This window comes from Eumetopias jubatus, unplaced genomic scaffold, assembly GCF_037043125.1.
Source record: "Eumetopias jubatus isolate StellerSeaLion01/CBP00866 unplaced genomic scaffold, mEumJub1_p1.0 scaffold_7, whole genome shotgun sequence".
Lineage (NCBI taxonomy): Eukaryota > Metazoa > Chordata > Mammalia > Carnivora > Otariidae > Eumetopias > Eumetopias jubatus.
The window spans coordinates 102,270,086-102,289,756 of record NW_028274813.1 but is presented as its reverse complement, the minus strand read 5'-3'; the positions used below and the strand labels follow the sequence as shown (position 1 = coordinate 102,289,756).

At 34.7% G+C, this 19,671-nt stretch overlaps 1 protein-coding gene across 2 annotated transcripts in view; it reads left to right on the top strand.

The window, feature by feature from the left end:
• VPS13C (vacuolar protein sorting 13 homolog C) overlaps positions 1-15,198 on the top strand; it is a 182,107-nt gene extending 166,909 nt beyond the window's left edge. Inside the window, exons 80-83 of one of the 2 annotated variants that reach the window (XM_028099926.2) lie at positions 3,457-3,545; positions 11,366-11,489; positions 12,844-12,924; positions 13,243-15,198. In XM_028099926.2, coding sequence (XP_027955727.1) covers positions 3,457-3,545; positions 11,366-11,489; positions 12,844-12,924; positions 13,243-13,344 — 396 coding nt within the window. In that variant the 3' untranslated portion in view covers positions 13,345-15,198. Of the gene's footprint in view, positions 1-525; positions 751-3,456; positions 3,546-11,365; positions 11,490-12,843; positions 12,925-13,242 lie in introns of those variants that run through there. The other variant, XM_028099927.2, reaches the window with a different exon arrangement.
• The last annotated feature ends 4,473 nt before the right edge of the window (positions 15,199-19,671 follow it).

The window sequence follows — 19,671 nt, the reverse complement described above, 5'->3', positions numbered from 1 at the left end:
ACATAAAAAGAAGTTGAACATATAATTTGGCAAATTATTTAAGTGTCCCCTGAATTTATAAATATCTTTATTTTGTATAGATATCTGTATTTTTAAAAAACCAACCCTTTTAGCTTTTAAGTTCTTAAAGAGGATTTGTTATCTTAGAACAAAAATAATTCTAAACTATTATTTTGAAATTAGTACCCTTGTAGTTAGTTCTGAAAATAAATTGTGTTTTGATTTCTCTCCTTATTATAAATGATAGAGATGTTTGATTTGATTTAGCAGCATCTTATCTGGCAGCTTTCATTCTTCTCCCCAAAATTGAAACCAAAGTGTACACTTATATTTAATGTGCCATCCATTTAAAGAGAGTGAAACTGCTGACATATAACTGTTCAGTTGGACTCTATACTGTTTAAACTGCAGTTACCGAAAGAATAAGTTGAATGCTTCTTATTTAAAACAAGCACTTTAAAGAAGAAAGAATGACAGCCAAAGATCAGCCGGAAACCATAGCTGACAAACTTTTCTTGTGCCTAGATAATTGAGGGTTGGCAAAAATGTCACCGCATGTACAGTTTCTCTGAGAACCAAGCACATAACTAATTCAAGATGCTGTCTTAAATCATCACTAATAATTAGCCTTCCTTCTTAGGTAAAAGTAACGGTTTTTAATTTTCCTGGATATATTGAAATTTTAATGAGACTTGACTTTTGGGAAATTGTATAACTGTTTAAATTTTTTTCTTATTGTTTACTTTTTGTTTGTTTAGCTCTATGTTATTAACCTTGTGATTTCCCTTTTTACAATTGCATGTCTATAAACACAAAATTCAAGTAACTTTTTATTATTTTAGCTAAATATATCTTGTCTGATTTATTAGTTTTTGTTGTGATATCAGACAGCCTTTTAAACTTTAATATATTATTATAGTTACCAGAAGAAATAGAATGGTTGTACATTAATGAGAGGACGTGGTAATTTTTTTCCATGGATGACAAGGATAGGCATGGATAGTTAAATTCAGGTTATTTCATTCCTTGCCTATCTTGCTGTAATCACTTTGGTATGAAGTATTTATTGATTATCTGAACTGTGCTGGATATACAAAAAAAATAAGACTTCAGTCCTTAAGGGACCAAATATAACAAAATGTGTAAATAGTAAAGAGCACTATAGTGTAAAACTCTGTCCTCCCAGCCCTTACTGTAACATGGGTACATTCTAAATAATTTATTTGGGAATCTTTTCATTTACCCCATTTTCTTTTTCCCTTGAGTATTGCTCTGTATTCTTTACTTAGCTTTGAAAGTTACTAAATCATATACTTTGTTTTCATAGGATATGCTTTCCTGCTTATCCTTTATTCTCCTAAGATAATTACTGTTTACACATGCATATATGCACGCACACATGCGCGCACACACACACACACACACATACACACACACACCCATACATACACACATACACATATACACACACATACATGTACACATACACACACATATATACACACATACACACACACATACACATACACATATATATAGACAGTTTTTATTTAATATTCTTTTGGCTCACATACTTACGACTATATAATATTTAAAATGGTGTTTGTTGCTTTTTTATTTTAATTATGTTTTTCCATGTTCATAGAAATGCTTCATTCTTAATTCTTGCATTACCGTCTCTTGAAGTAACCTTACAGTGTGTATTTGACCGTTCCAAGTTGTTGGCATTGAAGATGCTTCTGTTATTTTACTAATAGTAATAATTCTGTGATAAACATCATTACGCATATTGCTTTTTCGTGTGTTATTTCCTTAGAATTTACTTGAAAATATTGAGTGCTTTTGCTAAAATATTGTAAATTCTTCAAGTTGCATTTTGGGAAGGGAGAGTGAGTATTTTATCAGCTAATCTGGTTTCCTGCTGCCATCAGTGACTGAATATCTTAATCTGATCTCAGAGTGTAGTGGATTTTAGTTGAGCTGAAAACAATTTCTATAAGTGTAGTGTGACGATAAATTATACTTTAAAAGCTTTCAGTGGTTCAAAGCACAACAGCCTGATAACTAATGAAAATGCATACAAGATGGAGAGTGGGTAGTACTTCTTTCACATTGCATCTCAGATCTAAATATTTTAACACTTAAATTTCAAAGCTGAAAATAAATGTACTGAATTGTTCTATTCATTTCCCATTTTCTCTTTATTAAAGAACTTAAGGTATAAATGTTAAAAGATTTTAGCTAATTCACACAGGCAAGATGTGAAACAAGTGACTTTAAATCCCACTTGTTTCTGAGACTCATTCTGAAGATGAGATCCCACTTCTTTGGGGATTCATCTTCTGTGTTCCTGGCTTTTCATAATTGTCAAGGAATGACTGAACTGAGGATTTTTGAAAAAATGTGTATGTAAGCATTAAAATAACAACAGATGTGTTTGCTTGTGATTATTATTGATTATGTTTTCCTTTTGATAATATTGATGTTGTATTCTGGGTTACAAATGTCACAGTCTTATTAGGTATGTTTTTGTTCTGTAGTTTCATATACATTATATCATCTGATCTTTAATCATGCATTATAGATAATGTCAATAATGTTTCACTAGCACTGATTATAAAAAATAACTTCATTTTTTAATGTGTGCTAATTTAAATCACAATAGTTTGGAGATAGTTGAAATGAAAATAAATGTATTTTAATGTGCTACCATTTATACTTGAATTACTTAATGCTTGTTTATTGACTTTAGCAATAAATTGTGCCAGCTATTTGAAATCTTAGAAATTCTTTGTGTTAATATTGACATTATATTTTCTTTTCTATCAAGAATATAATTTGTTACATACATGTACTTTTCATGCATGTTTAATCTATAAGACCAAATTCTCAAAAACAGTAAATATCGGTTATCTTGGAATTTTATTATGTGTATATCTATCTCTGTGTAAATCAGTGGTTCTTAACCTCTGAGAAGGATCACAGACCACTTAAAAAATCTGATGAAAAATACGAACCATCCTCTGAAAAAAGTTGCAGAACCACATTTTCAAAATGATACATGCTATTTTAGGTGGTTCATAGACCTCCCAGAGTTCTTCCATGGACCCGAGATTAAGAACCCCTGTAATGTTAATGTCACACCCATTAATGAAAATGTGTGATTATTTCTGCTAAATATTTTTAAACCTCTGAGTTATCACAGAATGAGGATATATTTTATCAGAAGATCACTTAGTAAGCATTTAATACAGATTTGTCGTTTAAGGCACAGTGGAAGTTAATTTATAAACATGCTGTGAATATTTTTCTAGCTTCACATGCCAATATTGTGCCTTTGTTTCTAATAATTTTTTCCCTAACTAGCACTGTTACTATAATTAACTAATACATAGTATTGGAAATACTATTTGGATGCTTGTACTATGCAAATCTTGAGTCTTGTTTTCTTTTCAGAATCATATCAAAAAGTTAGAAGGAGAGACTTATCGATACCACTGTGCTATTTCTGGAAGAAAGAAGACAATCCTTATGGTTACAAATAGGTATTAACTTCAAGTGACATTTTTTCAAATGCAAACTACATAGATGATAAGACTTTTGAAAACTAAAATGGCAGAGGATTTGGAGAACTACACTTAAATTATAAAATGTTCATTGTCATTAAATCAAAAAAATACAGTCTAGATGGGTCCTTTAAGGTTACCCGTTCCAACCCTCTCGTTTTGGAGATGCTGAAACTGAGACTTAGTATGACTTAGAGTGTTATCCCAGTTACACAGCTACTGAGTGGAGTCTAGAATGGACTTTGTAGGTGTAATAGTCATACTGTTACGTGTGAATTGTAAATCCAGCTATGGAGACTGAATTCATGAGTCACCTTTTCTTACTAGGTTTTATTTTAGATGATTAGCCTACCTTTTTTAAGGATGGTATTACTTCTGTGTGTTTTTCTAATTTTTTTCTAAGTGTTTTGGGAGTGGTAGGTAATTTTTCCAAATAAAAGAACTTAAACTACTAAGTTTTATTTTCCTGAGATTTTTCCTATATCACGTATTTCAAAATGACTATTATATGTTAATAATTTTCAAAACCTTCTAAGTTATGTATTTCATAGGACTAAGAGTACTTACAGTAGACAGAAATCTGTGTTAGATTCCTTACTACTGCATTGAAATACATTCGGATGGGAAGAAGAAAAAGGAGAACTAAAATGACAGGATTCTGATTTAAACCATGAGCTTTTTCAAGGAGTTAACCAACCAGTCATATGATTTGTCCATTAAGTAAAAATATTCACCAAACAATCTAAAAAGTGTTTTTTACTGATTGGACAAGTAATCATTTATTTTTTTATCCCCATAATTTTGTATTTTATCCATTAGATTAGGCCAAAAACAATGTTTATTTGTATTATATGTTGTACTTAGCTGGAATGACAATGTGTTAATTCATTTTAAAATTGTATACCTTTTATATAATTCAACACTAGGTAATGGAAATCAGGGGTTTTTTGGTGGGGGGTTGTTTCTGGTAATAATACTTTAGAACTTGTTTGATTTAGGTATTTTGTGGGAATATTACTGTATACATTATATATCTGGTTTTTCCTCAAGTAAAATGAAAAATCATAGTAATTTTAAATCTAATCACACAGCTTTTTGGTGTTTAAAAAAAATGACTCTTTCATTGCTAGACTTATGCTTATTTGCATTGTAGATAATACAGATCAAGAGTCAACAAAATTTCTTTAAAGGGCCAGATTGTAAATATTTAGGCTTCGACGGCCATACTGTGTTTCCCAGCTATTCAGCTCTGTCCTTGTGGTGGGAAAACACTCATGGACAATTTGTAAATGAATGGGGGATGGCTGTGTTCCTGTAAGATCTTATTTACTAACACAGGCCATGGGCTGGATTTGGCTCACAGGCTGTAGTTTGCCCACCCCTGATAAAGACAATAATTTAAAGGATGAAAATAAAGTAACCATACATTGTGGTTTGTCTAGGACAGAGCTGGTTTGCACTTTTTGTCCCAGTGAAATTATTAGTAGCCACCCCTTTCATTCTTAAAAATGTCCTCATTTGAATCATAAATTATGATAACCCCTAAAAATAGCCTTTACCAGCAATCCTACCAGTTGGCTATATATGTATTTTGTAAAAACTATGTATTTCTTCAGCCAGCTGCAGTATATGTATTTTGTAAAAACTACAAAAAATATATTATGTATATTTAACTAACCTAGGTTTTTCACCAAACAATGTATTATGATCATCTTCCCAGACCATTAGATGTTCTTAGACAACATGGTTTTTAATGACTGTACTGTTGTATTTATGGATATATTCTGACTTATTCAGATGCTGCCTTCCTATTTGATACTTAGTGTTTTCTTCCCAATATTATAAACACGTCTTTGCAGCTAAGTCTTTTTTTCTATAATTATTTCCTTAGGATGAGTTCTTATCAGTGAGATTGCTGATTTAGAAACTGAAGATTTTTGAGACCCTTTTATATATTGCCAACTTGTTTTATCAGAACAATTATATTGATTTTTTTTTTACATACAACTAACAGTGTAAGGGAATGCCCTTTATCCTGTGAGTTTTGCTAAGACTAGTGTTATTTAAACTTTGTTTTTGCTAACTTAATGGGCAGAAAATAGTTCTTTGTTTTAATTAGCATTTATTTGATTGCTAATGAATATGAGCATTTTATACATTCATCATCGATGTATATTTTCTGTTCCATGAATTGTTTTTTCATATCCTTTGTTCATTTTTTATTATGTTGGTCTTTTTCTTACTGAATTTAAGTAACATTTTATAAATTAATATTAGCCCTTTTTACCCAATGTATTATTAATATTATGATTACTTTTTGAGTTTTCCAATATATATAGGGCTTTTAATTTTTCCATATTGAAATTCATCCAAAATTTGGTCTGAATTTTTTTTTCTTATCAGTTTTTAGAAAGAAAATACGCGTTCTCATGACCCAATTTATTTGGCCATATCTCCCCTAGTTGGTCCTAACTCCTGCTTAGTATTTTATTTTAGTAATCTTCATTAGGAAATTGTTCTCTGAATAGACATTTTTTTTTTTAACCATCTGTGTTAGTCTGTATGGGCTACTGTAACAAAAATTCTATGGACAGGCATCTTAAACAACAAACATTTATTTCACACAGTTCTGGAGGCTGGGAAGTCCAAGATCAGTGTGCCAGCAGTTTCTGTGTCTGGTGAGGGCTCACTTCCCGGTTCATAGACGGCTGTCTTCTTGCTCTATCCTCACATGGCAAAAGTGGTGAGGGAGTGTTCTCAGCTGTCTTTTATAAGGGCACTGTTCCCATTCCTGAGGGCTCCAACCTCATGATCTAATCACCCCCAAAGTCTCCACCTCTGATACCATCACATCAGGGTTGGGATTTGATGTATGACTTGGGGGAAGATATAAACATTCCAACCATTGCACTATCAATGTCTGACAGAAATAGGGACACAGATAATAGTGATATCTTCTGTTCCCTCCTCATCTAAAGGGGGACCTGTACATTATTAGTGACATCACAGTGTGCTGGGTGCTAAGATAAAGTGATATACAGAGACTCTGAAGACGGGAAAATCTCTTGGTCCAGTAAGGTGGGAACCAAGGTGTCAGGGTTAAGGTGTTAGGGAGGAGGTACTTGAGCTGGGTCTTCATACATGTAAATGGCAGACAGGGATAAAACAGTATGGCACTTTGAACGGCAAGATCATTTGAAATGGCTGGACAGAGTATTGGTGGGGAAGCATTGGGAGGTGAAATAAGTTATAGGTGTCTGCTCATGACATCTGAAGGGTATAGATTTTATCATTAATGTGATGGAAGATCACTAATTTCTTTAAAAGTATAAACAGTTTATTGCTCATGATTGCAGCCTTTCACATAGATGTATGTACATATAGTTCACACATAAGTCCCTCTTTTTCTCACTCCCACTGAAGGCTTATACACAAGGACTAATATGATGAGGTTTGCAGTTTAGAAAGATCTCTGGCAGCAGTTTGGCTGCTGGATTGGAGGAGGATCACAATGGAGTCGGGAACCAGTTAGAGACCAGGTTAGTTTTCTATTGTTGCACAGAAAATTAACATAAAATTAGCAGCTTAAAACAACACAGACTTACTGTCTCACAGTTTCCCTGGTTCTGGAGTAGGCTATGGCATGGCGGGGCACTCTGCTCAGGGTCTTTCAGAGGCTTAAATCAAGGTGTAAACTTCCTTTCTGAAGGCTCTGGGAAAGAATTCACTTCTAAGCTCATTTAAATGTTGTTGGCAGAATTCAGTTCCTTGCAGTTGTAAGACTGATATCCTAGTTTCCTGGATCTCTGTCAGCTGGGCACCTGCTCTCAGCATCTGGAACCTACCCTCATTTTTGCCATGTGGCTTTCTGCATCTTCATCCCAGCAACCACACTCTGGATTCTCAGTCTCCAGCCCAGACTTAAAGGGCCCCTGTAGTTATGTGACCCCCATGCAGATAAACTTTTTCTTAAAATCACCTGTGCCTTCAAAAACAGACATATAGACCAATGAAACAGAATAGAGAGCCCAGATATGGACCCTCAACTCTGTGGTCAAATAATCTTTGACAAAGCAGGAAAAAATATGCAGTGGAAAAAAGACAGTCTCTTCAATAAATGGTGCTGGGAAAATTGGAGAGCTATAGACAGAAGAACGAAACTCAACCATTGTCTAACACCATACACAAAGATAAACTGAAAATGGATGAAAGACCTCAATGTGAGACAGGAATCCATCAAAATCCTAGAGGAGAACATAGGCAGTAACCTCTTTGACATCGACCACAGCAACTTCTTTTCAAGATACATCTCCAAAGGCTAGTGAAATAAAAGCAAAAATGAACTTTTGGGACTTCATCAAGATAAAAAGCTTCTGCACAGCAAAGGAAACAGTCAACAAAACAAAGAGGCACCCCACAGAAAGGGAGAAGATATTTGCAAATGACACTATAGGCAAAGCACTGATTTCCAAGATCTGTAGAGAACTTCTTAGACTCAACGCCCAAAAAACAAGTCAAAAAACGAGCAGAAAACATGAACAGACACTTCTCCAAAGATGACATACAAATGGCTAACAAACACATGAAAAAATGTTCATCATCATTAGCCATCAGGGAAATTCAAATCAAAACCAGAGATATCATCTTACACCAGTTAGAATGGCAAAAATTGACAAGGCAAGAAACAAAGAAACCACCACCGAGAGGTTGTGGAGAAAGGGGAACCCTCTTACGCTGCTGGTAGAAATGCCAGTTGGTACAGCCACTTTGGAAAACAGTGTGGAAGTTCTTCACATTAAAAACAGCTATCCTATGACCGAGCAATTGCACTACTGGGTATTTACCCCAAAGACACAGATGTGGTGAAAAGAAGGGCCATATGCATCCCAATGTTCATAGCAGCAATGTCCGCAATAGCAAACTGTGGAAAGAGCCGAGATGCCCTTCAACAGATGAATGAATAAGGAAGATGTGATCCATATATACAATGGAATATTACTCAGCCATTAGAAAGGATGAATACCCAACTTTTACATCAACATGGATGGGACTGGAGGAGATTATGCTAAGGGAAATAAGTCAAGCAGAGAAAGTCAATTATCATATGGTTTCACTTATTTGTAGAACATAAGGAATAGCACGGAGGACATTAGGAGAAGGAAGGGAAAATTGAAGCGGAGGGTGGGGATCAGAGGGGGAGACAAACCATGAGAGACTATGGACTCAGAAACAAACTGAGGGTTTGAGAGGGGAAAGGGGTGGGGGGATGGGTTAGCCTGGTGATGGGTATTAAGGAGGGCACGTACTGCATGGAACACTGGGTGTTACACAAAAACAATGAATCATGGATCACTACATCAAAAATTAATGATGTATGGTGACATAACATAATAAAATTAAATAAAAAATCACCTGTGCCTTATAATAAAATCTAATCTTGGGGGAGAAATCCATTATATTCATAGTCATGGGGATTATATAGGCCTATATACCAGAGGATGGAGAATCTTTGGGACCATCATAGAAGTCTGTCTGCCACACGGACTGTGGCAATTATCCCAATAGGAAGCAGTGAGGCTTACACTAAAATAATGAAGACAGATAATAAGGGGGCAGCCTTGAGAGACCAGGGCCTGGCAACTGATTGAATGTGGAAGAGAAGGGAATATGAGATGACTTTCTGGTTTGGGGCTCAAGTACCAAGAGGATTGGTATTACTATTTACAGTAATTTAAAGAAAAAGATTATTTTTATTTGTTTTTGAATTTAGTGAGTTTGACATAGATTTGAGGTGTCAAAGTAGAGGTGTCTCAGTAGTCAGGGGACAGATACAGATGTAGATTATAAATGTAGGTGTAGGTCATTGGAGTTCGGATAAGGATTGGAGTTGAGATCTTGGAGATTTTCTGAGAGAGTGTGTCAAATAGAAGACCAAGATGGTAAACATGGAACAGGAGGAAGAGAATGACAGAGATTTAGGGTGGTAGGAGAACAATATTATTATTGGCATGGTCAGGAGAAGAGAGAATTTAACGACAGTGGGAATGGTGAATTTGCATTTGACACAGTGATTTGTAATAGTTATCTGTAACTCTTAGCTCTTGGGATTCTTTCTCTTCTGGAACAGGAGGCAGAGGGAATGGAATCTGCTTCCTTGAGACTGTTCGGAATATGGTGTGGTGTTGAAGGATGTCACAAGGATGAGAGGGCACTACTGGTATTTGTAGGCTGGGGCTAGGGATGCTGAACTTCCTACAGTACACAGCAGTCCCAAGTCAGCCCTAAATTCCTGTTGTTCCTCTGTTGAGAAATACAGTGCCGGGGGTTTATTTCCATCCCCACCCTCCATCAGTCACCAAGTTCATTCAGCTCTACTTCTAAGCGTCTAGAACCTAGCTTGCTCTCCCCCCTTGTCAGAGCTGCTGCCTTAACTGAGGTTCTCACTGTTTCCTGGTTGGACTATCATAGTAACTTTCTACCTTGATTGTCTATCCCACCTCTCCTTCCTAGGGCCATGACTCTAAAATAGGAAACTTGATCATGAAATTTCCCATTGCCTATAGATTTAAGTCAAAATTTGCTAAAATTGCAACAACAACAACAACAACAACAAAAATACCCACAAAAAAACTTCACGATCTGACACTAAGCTAATTTTCTCACCTCTGTGTAGATCTAGTATTCCAACTACAGACCTCTACATTCATCAAATAAACCTTCCCTTATACTCCTCTTTATGTCAATGCTCTGCTCCCTTTGTCTGGACTGTCTCTGCCCTTTCCCACCTGGAGAACTTTCTTTCAAGAGTCCACTCTTATACCACATACTTTACCCACATAATCAGTCCCTCTTTCTGGTGCTCCTGAAGAATTTTTCTCACACTGTGCTTCTGCACTCATCTCACTGTGCTGTCGGATATATTCACATGTTTATTTCCCTTCTAACCTAGGAGTGCCTCTCAAGCAGAAATCCTACCTTCTTTGTTTCTCCAGCACCCTGGATATTTGTAGAATTATCAGTTCCTCTACTTTCCTAGTTATGCTTTCTGTAATAGAAACTTCAGAATCAAGTATGGTTATATCAGTAATTAATCTGAATCACACACTGGGAAATCAATGTGGTTGTCTTTTAAGGATTCTTTTTCCTTTTTTTAAGGACGATTTTTCTTTTCTTTCCTTTTCTTTCTTCTTCTTCTTCCCCTCCTCCTCCATGTTTTTTTGCTATTGAGTAAAATGGGATACCTACTCTGTGATACAGTACGTCACTATTAAAGTGTTCAAACCTGATATTTATTAGTAGGCCTAAAATGAATCTTTGCTGACATTTGAGGTTTGTGACATTTCCTGCACGTTCTTTCTTGACTGGGAGGCATAAATGATTGACAGTAAAGAGCAATTAATAATTTTCCAAGTAAAACATTTTCAGGGGCTTCTGCCTTTATTGCTTCCCAGATGAGAGTACAGCCTGTTCCTTACATGTTTCGAAGATGATTTCAGTTTTTCGGTCAGTTAAAAAAAAGGACACTTTTCTGAATTTTGCAAGATTTGCAGAAGGGGAATTTTTGAAAGTCTGCCGTGTTAGTTGGTAGGTACTGTATTTGCTTTTTGACAGTTACCTAGATTTTTTATTTTTTAATGTGAAGTGTTAAAATTGTGAAGCATACTGATTTTTTTTTTTTTTAGTGCCAGGTTATATTGTTTACTGAGTGAGTACTGCCTATGACATCCACAGAGTGAAATATTAGAATAATTAATATCTTTATGACTACCTGAGTGTTTTTGTTTTCTTTTGCAAAATAGGCGAGTGTTGTGTATAAATGAAGTTGAAATCCTCGGCCATATGTCCATAGACTGGCAGTGTCCATTTGAAGATTTTGTACTTCCTCCCAGTGTCCATGGAAACCTGCTAAAAATTTCAGTCAAGGTAAGAAAACATGAATCACATGTTTAGAGCCAAGACTTTGTTAAACGAGTGGAAACCAGTGCTTTCTGGCTGCCTTACAGTTAATTACACAGAGTGTTTGAAGGATCATCACTATGATGATGATTATATTACTGTTACTATAATATGGTGAAATGTAAGGAAAGATGTATAATCAATTTATTTCTGTACTGTATTTTTTTTACAGTCCTTGATTGTGTTGAGTGTCCAGTGAAAAAATTAGGATGTTGATGCTTTCTTTTTTGGTAGAATAAAGCATTAGTAAATACAGTTTTTTTGTTTGTTTTTTTACTTCATAGGAATATTTTGCTGTAATCTTAGATGCTTTTTGGAACATGCCCTTTTTTAGGCTTTTAGGAGATTATTATAAATATTATATCTAAAACACTCATGTTTTATCATATTTGGCACTTACAGGATACTAATACAATTTAAGTATATGATAATACTCTTCCTTCCCATCATTTTCTAAAGAAGAACTTTTAATTACATAGCAAGTAATTAGCAGAAATGATACCCCAACCCTTTGCTTAGTTCTCAGGCCCACTTTACTCTGAAATGTATCATTTTTCTCATATATATTATAAATTTATTTTCACCCCTTTAAAAAAACTACAAATTGTCATTCTGAGGATGGTAATTCCTGGAGTATGTATTTTCTCCTAAACAATAATGATATTATCTCTATTACTGAAACTATCTGAAAAACATTTATCATAAAATTTAATAGAGATGCAGGTACTATTACCCTTTAATTTATGTTTTCTTTTCATAGAAGTTTACAAATAAAAGAAACTGTGAAACAATACCATTTTTGCATTTCAGCCTTATCTCATTGTGTAGAACGTCAAAATTGAAAGAGCCCCTTGATATATGAAACCTGGTTTTCAAAACAGAGAAGATTCTGTCACTCTGCATATATATTCAGTTATCACTTTTCTTTCACATCAGTGGTGAGAACTGACTCAATGTGTTTTACATTATATAAGAATTTTATCTATCAGCCAAGGAAATGAAGGAAGGGTTTTTTGATTTGTCAGATGTGGTGAGTTATCAAGTGGTGTTTCTGTAGGCTATTTATCATAGCCTGTAGAAAGCCATTATTTTATCCAGATAGATATGTACTCATCCAATTTCATAAATTCTAACAGCTCACATATGGAACCACTATCCTTGTACCAAAATGATTTAGTTCTTATCATACCTGAATATGGATATTTGGTTAGTCTGTAGGTTATAAAATAGAATTGACATTTAAGCATCCAATTAAAGGATATGTTTTTTTTTTTCCTTCCCCAGAATAATTTCTTTTCTGTCTTTGTTTCTTCTGAAACAGGAGCAGGGTCTGTTCCACAAAAAAGACAGTGTCAGTCATGGCTGTCGGAACATTTACTTTCGGGACACCACCACAGCAGAGGTAAACAATTTAAAGAATGCCCCTTTAGTTTTTTTGAGCTGCAAGATTTTTTTAAAAATCTATTATAGTAATACCCATTATTTCTCCTGAAAGATTTTCCAGTTTTAACTCTGGATGGATAGGTGAGCTTAAAATAATATACTGTGGGCTTACGGGTGGAAGGGTCTTATTTTGCACAACCCGTATAGACCGTGTATTCTTGTCCTTCGCTGTTGGACCTGTGTTGAGAGCTTCATTCAGCTCTTATTTTCATGCCTTTCTCCTCCACATGAGCCTGTACTTGTCTTTACCATTCATAGTAAATATTTTATTTTACAGAAAGTATATAATGCCATTGATGACGCACAGTCAATGAGACACCAGCAAAAATTGATGAAGCAATCTTCACTGAAACTTCTCAGGCCCCAAATACCATTTTAATCACAGATCCCAGGGGGCTGCTACTGGGAGAAAAACCAACCAATCAGTCTTGTCTATAAATCACTCTTCTTTATCTTGTTAAAGAGAATTTTTCAAGCACTCCTTTAGTTTTAGAATTTTTTTTCTAGGATTGCAGGTATTGGATTTTCCATGTTTTCCCCTTTAGGCTTGACTCTAATTTTGTAACCATCTGTATGTCAGCAACTCACTTCTACACTGCCACCTAAATGGGTCAGGCCCTCAAAGAAATATCACTTGAAACTCAGAGTGAAGTTTCCATTAATGTTAAAGTTATGAAACAAAGGGCAATGGACCTGTTTTTAATTAAAGTTTTTGCTGAAGAATAAGAAAAGAGCTATAGAAGGTTTGGACAAACCTTTGGACAGGTGTTGGATATTTTATTTAAAGGTAATTTGTTCGGTAACTGAACTGAGATCCTATTTTTGGTAAATCAGATAACTGAAGAAAAGCCACTAAAGGGAGAGATGACATGTTTTCTATTTTCTTTTCATGAAAACATTATTTTTCTCCTAATAAAAACATGTTTTACTTTGCTGCTTATTTTTCTTCCTTGCATTAGAATATAAAAACATATGGAGAATCAAATCTGAAAGTATCTGTGGTCTGTGCTCTGTAATGTAGCCTTCATAAAACTTCTGAAATTATTTACATGCTCCTTTGAGATGAACTTAAGTGGCACAATTTTAACTTGCTGATACATGGAAATATTGTACTTTATGTTTTTCAAGACTCAGAGATATGAAAAGCTCAATATTTTTATATTTCTAGAAATTGTTTTTTTGTAAGTTGAAAGATTTTTAAGCGCATCATAAACTAATACTTAATCCTATTGCATACCTAGAAATATATTTTAAATACTTATTAGGAAGAATGAAAAATCTCTAGTTATTTTATGTATAAATAAAATAAGGCATATATAACAACACTGTGGAAAATACCTGGTAAGCATGTCCTTTGAGGGAACAAACTTATGAGAATCAGTTCAATGCAGCATTATTTTTGTCCTTTCCACATCTCACTTATGCTGATCAGAGATTTGTAAAATGCTCAGAAGTATATACCTTGAACGAATCTTTACATTCACTCATGATTTTAACATGACATTTATTTCAAATCACTGAATTAATGATGAAATGAAGATGTGGACATACCTGGTTTGCTCTGTTTTTGTTGATAGGTGGTCAGGCTTCTACTATGTTTATTGATGTTTTTTAAGACCAGCCTTAAAACTTTTTAAATTTTTCCTAGTTAATAATTACTGTAGACTCCAAAAGGAGGATATAAAACTTAATAACTGATATTTGATCTATGATATAGTTATGGTGGGCTTTGCCTTTTCAACATCATTTATTTTTCTGTGAAGGGACATGTCATATATAAAACTTCTAGCCTTAAACAGAATTTCTGTATCATTCATTAATCGCAACTTATTACAGGGAGTATCATAAACAGAATTTCATAGCAAATGTGTTAGTTTTTTGTGTCTTTAAAGCTGACTTAATCAGGAATTTGAGGTATCTGGTTATATATTTCATAGGAATCACAGCTATTGATGATGTTCTAAATATTTAGGAAACCATATTGTACTGATGGCATGTACAAAACATTGAACTAAAAATTTTTTATAGAAATATATAAATTTCATCATCTCAGTTGGCTTAAAAATAAACTTTCAAATGTTTGTAACATTTTAATTTGATTTAATCCCCTGGGACAGAAATAATTCATTGGTAAAGTATAATGTCTTTTGTGTTTTTAAAAATGCTTTGAGAGTTAACTACTTGCTTATGAACTACTGAGAGAAATAAAATATTTGGTGCATTGTTTACAAGTGTGAAGACTTTGTGAGTTTGTGTTAAATATTCATATAACACTTACCTTTCCTTTCTATGTCTTTCCCTTTTCCTTTCCTAATCCTGTAATAGTGGGGACTTAAATTAATAGTAATGGAGCGCTTAAAAAATGCTAGTTAGGGAAAGGCTTTGCTGGAGGGTACTGAGGTCTCCAGTGCAAGGGGATGTATTTGACAAGGGCCCTGCTCCCACACTTTGAAATCCTTGGCTGCTTTTGCACTGGGTTATGTTTTCCATGGTTTCTCTCTCTCATTGATGGTGGGTGTATGGCAAGGATACTAGGGCAGGCCCATTCCTGGAGACAGGAATTCCTCTGATAGCTGACTGGCTTGAAGACTCTTCAGTGGCCTTGCAGAACCTTTCTTAGACTGCATGGTAGTCTGGGAGGCTTCCACCAAGTCTGTTTCTCTCCCTTTCTTCCCCCAGTCCCTTTGCTGGGAGATCAGACTACAGATCTGAAGGCGCTCCCAGTACTGGATTATGCAATAAGAAGAAAAGGTGCATGATGTGGACTGTAGCAAAGCGGGGGCATCGAAATAAGAACAAACAAAATATTGGAAGATGCATAGACCAAAGTTTCATATGAAAAATCTGATCTGAGATGGATTTACTTACGTGTGTTTCATGATTTTGAATTATGTTTGAGGGAGGACACTATCTTTTCAGTTTTTTGTTTTATTTATTTTTTGGGGTTTTTGTTTGTTTGGTTTGTTTTGTTTTGTGCTTTAAGGCCTCTAAGTGTGTTGATCTGGTGTTACCTCTACCTGTATTTTTAAGTGTTCAACCTGCATTTCTAAGGCACACAGCCAGGACTAAAGATTAATGCTCTGGTCTTAAAATAATTAAAGAAGAGTTCTACAAATATCTATGCCAGTTAAAATATAGAGATGCAATTAGTACCAGAGCTACAAGAACCATCTTTTTACTGGGGAGAAAACTGTCTTCTTCGAGGCACAAGTCCTTTTGGTTGAGAATTACTGCCAGAAGGTCCACTAATACTGATGAAAGTGGGTTCACTGCGCTATGTGTTGGTTCTGAAAAGAAAGGGAAACTCACCGGAGCAGAGGGGGGAGCACATTTCTCTTGGTAATTGTGCCTACAGTGGAAGAATTTAGGCTTATTCTTGAATTCATGCTTGAAAGTATCTTGAGTTACAAGGCTGTATCATTCAAATAGTCAACATAATGGGTCTCTTAGATCTGAAAAAGCCTTTAGAAAGGCCTTTTGGGTTTGTTTTGTTTTGTTTTTACATACAACAGACCCACCATCGCTTACCAAATTCAAAAAAGCCCTGAAAACTAAAAAGTTTTTCATAAATTTGAAGTAAACACATTTGATGGAAAAACCTGAAATGACATTTGGCTAATTTTGGCATTTATTATTTTTGATATAAATGAGTTGGGCTGTAGCAAAATTAATATGTTCAGTTATGGGGTACTGCTCCAGACTTCTTTGGAGGTGTAGAAGCTATGTGGTGTATGAAGCATATTGCCTTTCTAAAATTTAAAAAGCTTTGTATTCTGAATCACATCTGGTCAAAGGGTTTCAGATAAGAGATTGTAGATCTGTACACCCTCAAAATTATCAATTTATTAAAGTTGCTTCCCAAATTTTAGAAAAAAACGTAAACTACAGGAGGAGCAACTGAATTTTCTTCTACTTCGGACCATGCCAATGTTCCATTTTACAGTTATACTGGAAAATTGTTCTGATAAAATATTCAGAGTCACTGATGTTGACATACAGGAGACTGAAATATTACCATAGGATGATGCATCATAAAGATTTGTGAAAACTCTGGAGAAAAAAATACAAATTAGAACAAAGTCATGATTTCTGCCCCCCTTGTATATTAATTATCTGGTGGATGAAAAGTTTTTAGAATTGACCTCTAGTGGGAAAATAATTTGAATAGTAATGAAATAAGCTAACATGATCCTCTGCATTGATAGTATCCACTAGGATAATAGTGAACACTTCACAAAGAGGATTCAGCTCTCAGTATTTTTTTTTAACTTGAAGAACCAAATGGTTTCCCCAGAGATTGACTGTAGTGCTTAAAGTTTCCCAGGGGTAGTTTAAATTCCATGACAAATAATTTTCATTAAAAATAGATTTCAGATCTTGGTCTTTGGATTTGTTTGTTTTTGTAGAAAACATTTACCTTGGGTGCCTGGATGGATCAGTCAGTTAAGTGTCTGCCTTCATCCCATGTCCGGCTCCCTGTTCACAAGGGAGTCGGTTTCTTCCTCTTCTTCTGCCCCTCTTCCCCTGCCCCCCCCCCCCCGCACTTGTGTGCAATCTCTCTCTCTCCCTTTCTAATAAATAAAATCTTTTAAAAAAATATTTATCTTATACTTCCATTTTTTTTTCTCAAACCACTTTCCTCCTTTGTCATCATTTAAGCTTTATACATCTTTTTTTCCTTTCTTATATATCATTTTATTTCTTTTTACAGTACATTTCCATTATTAAATTCTCTTAAGTAGATTTTATACTGGCATTTGGCATCCTATAACTCAGGGGTCAAAAAAATCTGTTTTTGTAAATAAACACAACACCCATTCATTTGTCCTGGTTGTGGTAGTTCCCACTCTACAGTGGCAGAGTTGGATAGCTGTGACGGAACAAATATGGCTGACATATCCTAAAATAGTTACTATCTGACCCTTTACAGAACAAGTCCAACGATCTTGATATTATACTATATAATGAATCTTACAGATAGAACAGAAACAAGACACTAGATGATTTACCCAAGATCTTATGGTGAGATAGGAGCTAAAATTAGGATCTAACACCTACCAACCTCCCTTTTTTATCTCCACCTCTTCCTAGAAACAAGGATACTTGGGTCACTTTTGAATGAACATGGCCAATGTTAGCTTCTTGGGTTTCTTTTAGAACCTCATAGCCTTATCCCAAAATTATTTATGTATTTTCTCCTCATCTGTGTTTTAGGTCTAACAGTGACACAACTATTTCCCATAGTAACATTCAAAATCTAAACTGGCCCTTTGTCTAAATTTATTTTTTCCTAGAGACTTGTTATGTGTGGTCTAATATTATTGTAGCAGTTTACTAGCAAAGATAGCTTTTGAGGTATAAAAATTAGGAAATAAAAACTTTGGGTATAAGACATAAAACGTGCCTCTTTTCTAACATACAGCTGGAACGAAGAATCAAATGCAGGGTGTTCGGCCATATTCAAACCATTAGAGAGTTCTACTGATATCAGAAGCAAAGAAAAATGCCCAAGATACATACTTTATCACAACTAGATAGGGGCTTACCAAGGAAGAAATGATATTTTTAAGCACAGTACATCGTATGATAGAGTAGTAATGTAACAAATGAGCAGGTGTTTGAAGATTGCGATTTGAATGGAAGCTACAACATTTTAGCTTCATCAGAGGATTCTGCTGCAAATCAGTTAAGCAAGCACTTATTGATGGTTTAAATTAAGCCACATTTGAACAGGGCCCACTTCCCTTCCCTATGGAGTGCTGTTAAAGATTCTTAACCTACTGTGACACTTCTGATCAAATATTCCCTATTTCATTCAATTCAGGTTGATTTACACTTTCAAAAATAGTTTAAGAAAAAGGGTGTGTGTGTCATGAATAGAGGATTAGCAGAATTCTTAATTTTTTTAAAGATTTCCTAGACTCTGAAGTCATTTGAATATTAGTAACTGTTATGTCAGTAGTAGATTTTTTTTTCTTTAAGATAAGAGAGTCATACTTCTGAGAGATTCTGAAATAGTTGTAAGATCTTTGTGACATTTTAATACATGTGGAATTATTGACCACAAATACATTGCAGGAAACAGTTGCTTGCCCATGTTAAAGATTCCTATGGTTAAAGTTTAGAGATCTAGAAAATGCTTCTTTTGAGTTGACCCCAAATGAATAGAGTGGAAATCTTGCATGACTATTATTACAATCCAGATGGTGAATGGATACTATTGAAAACACTGTTTTGTAAGGGCCATAAAGAGCGATTACCCATGACTTATACTGGCGAATAAGAATATATTGCCCATTCTACCTAAAATTAATGACTCAATCGGTGTTGAATTATAATGCAGCTCTTTTAGAAGCACCAATAGTGCTTATTTTTATGTCAAATTGATTAATTTTAATATCATTTTTTTAGGAGAAAACATTCAGAGGCCTTTGTTTTAATTGTACTTAAATTATTGTAGCAGTTTACTAGCAAAGATAGCTTTGCTAGTAATTCATAGAATTATAGAATTCATAGAATTCTATAGTAGTTATAGAATTATAGAATTATAATAGTCCCTGGTTGGAAGGTCCTTATATTCAGCATGAAGCTGTTTTCCTGTGGCTTCCACCTATTGAACTCAGTCCCAAATACTTGGGTCCATCAGAGTAAGAATGGCTTTTTCTATATATGGAAGCCTATATATGGGAGCTTTGCATAATGGTAT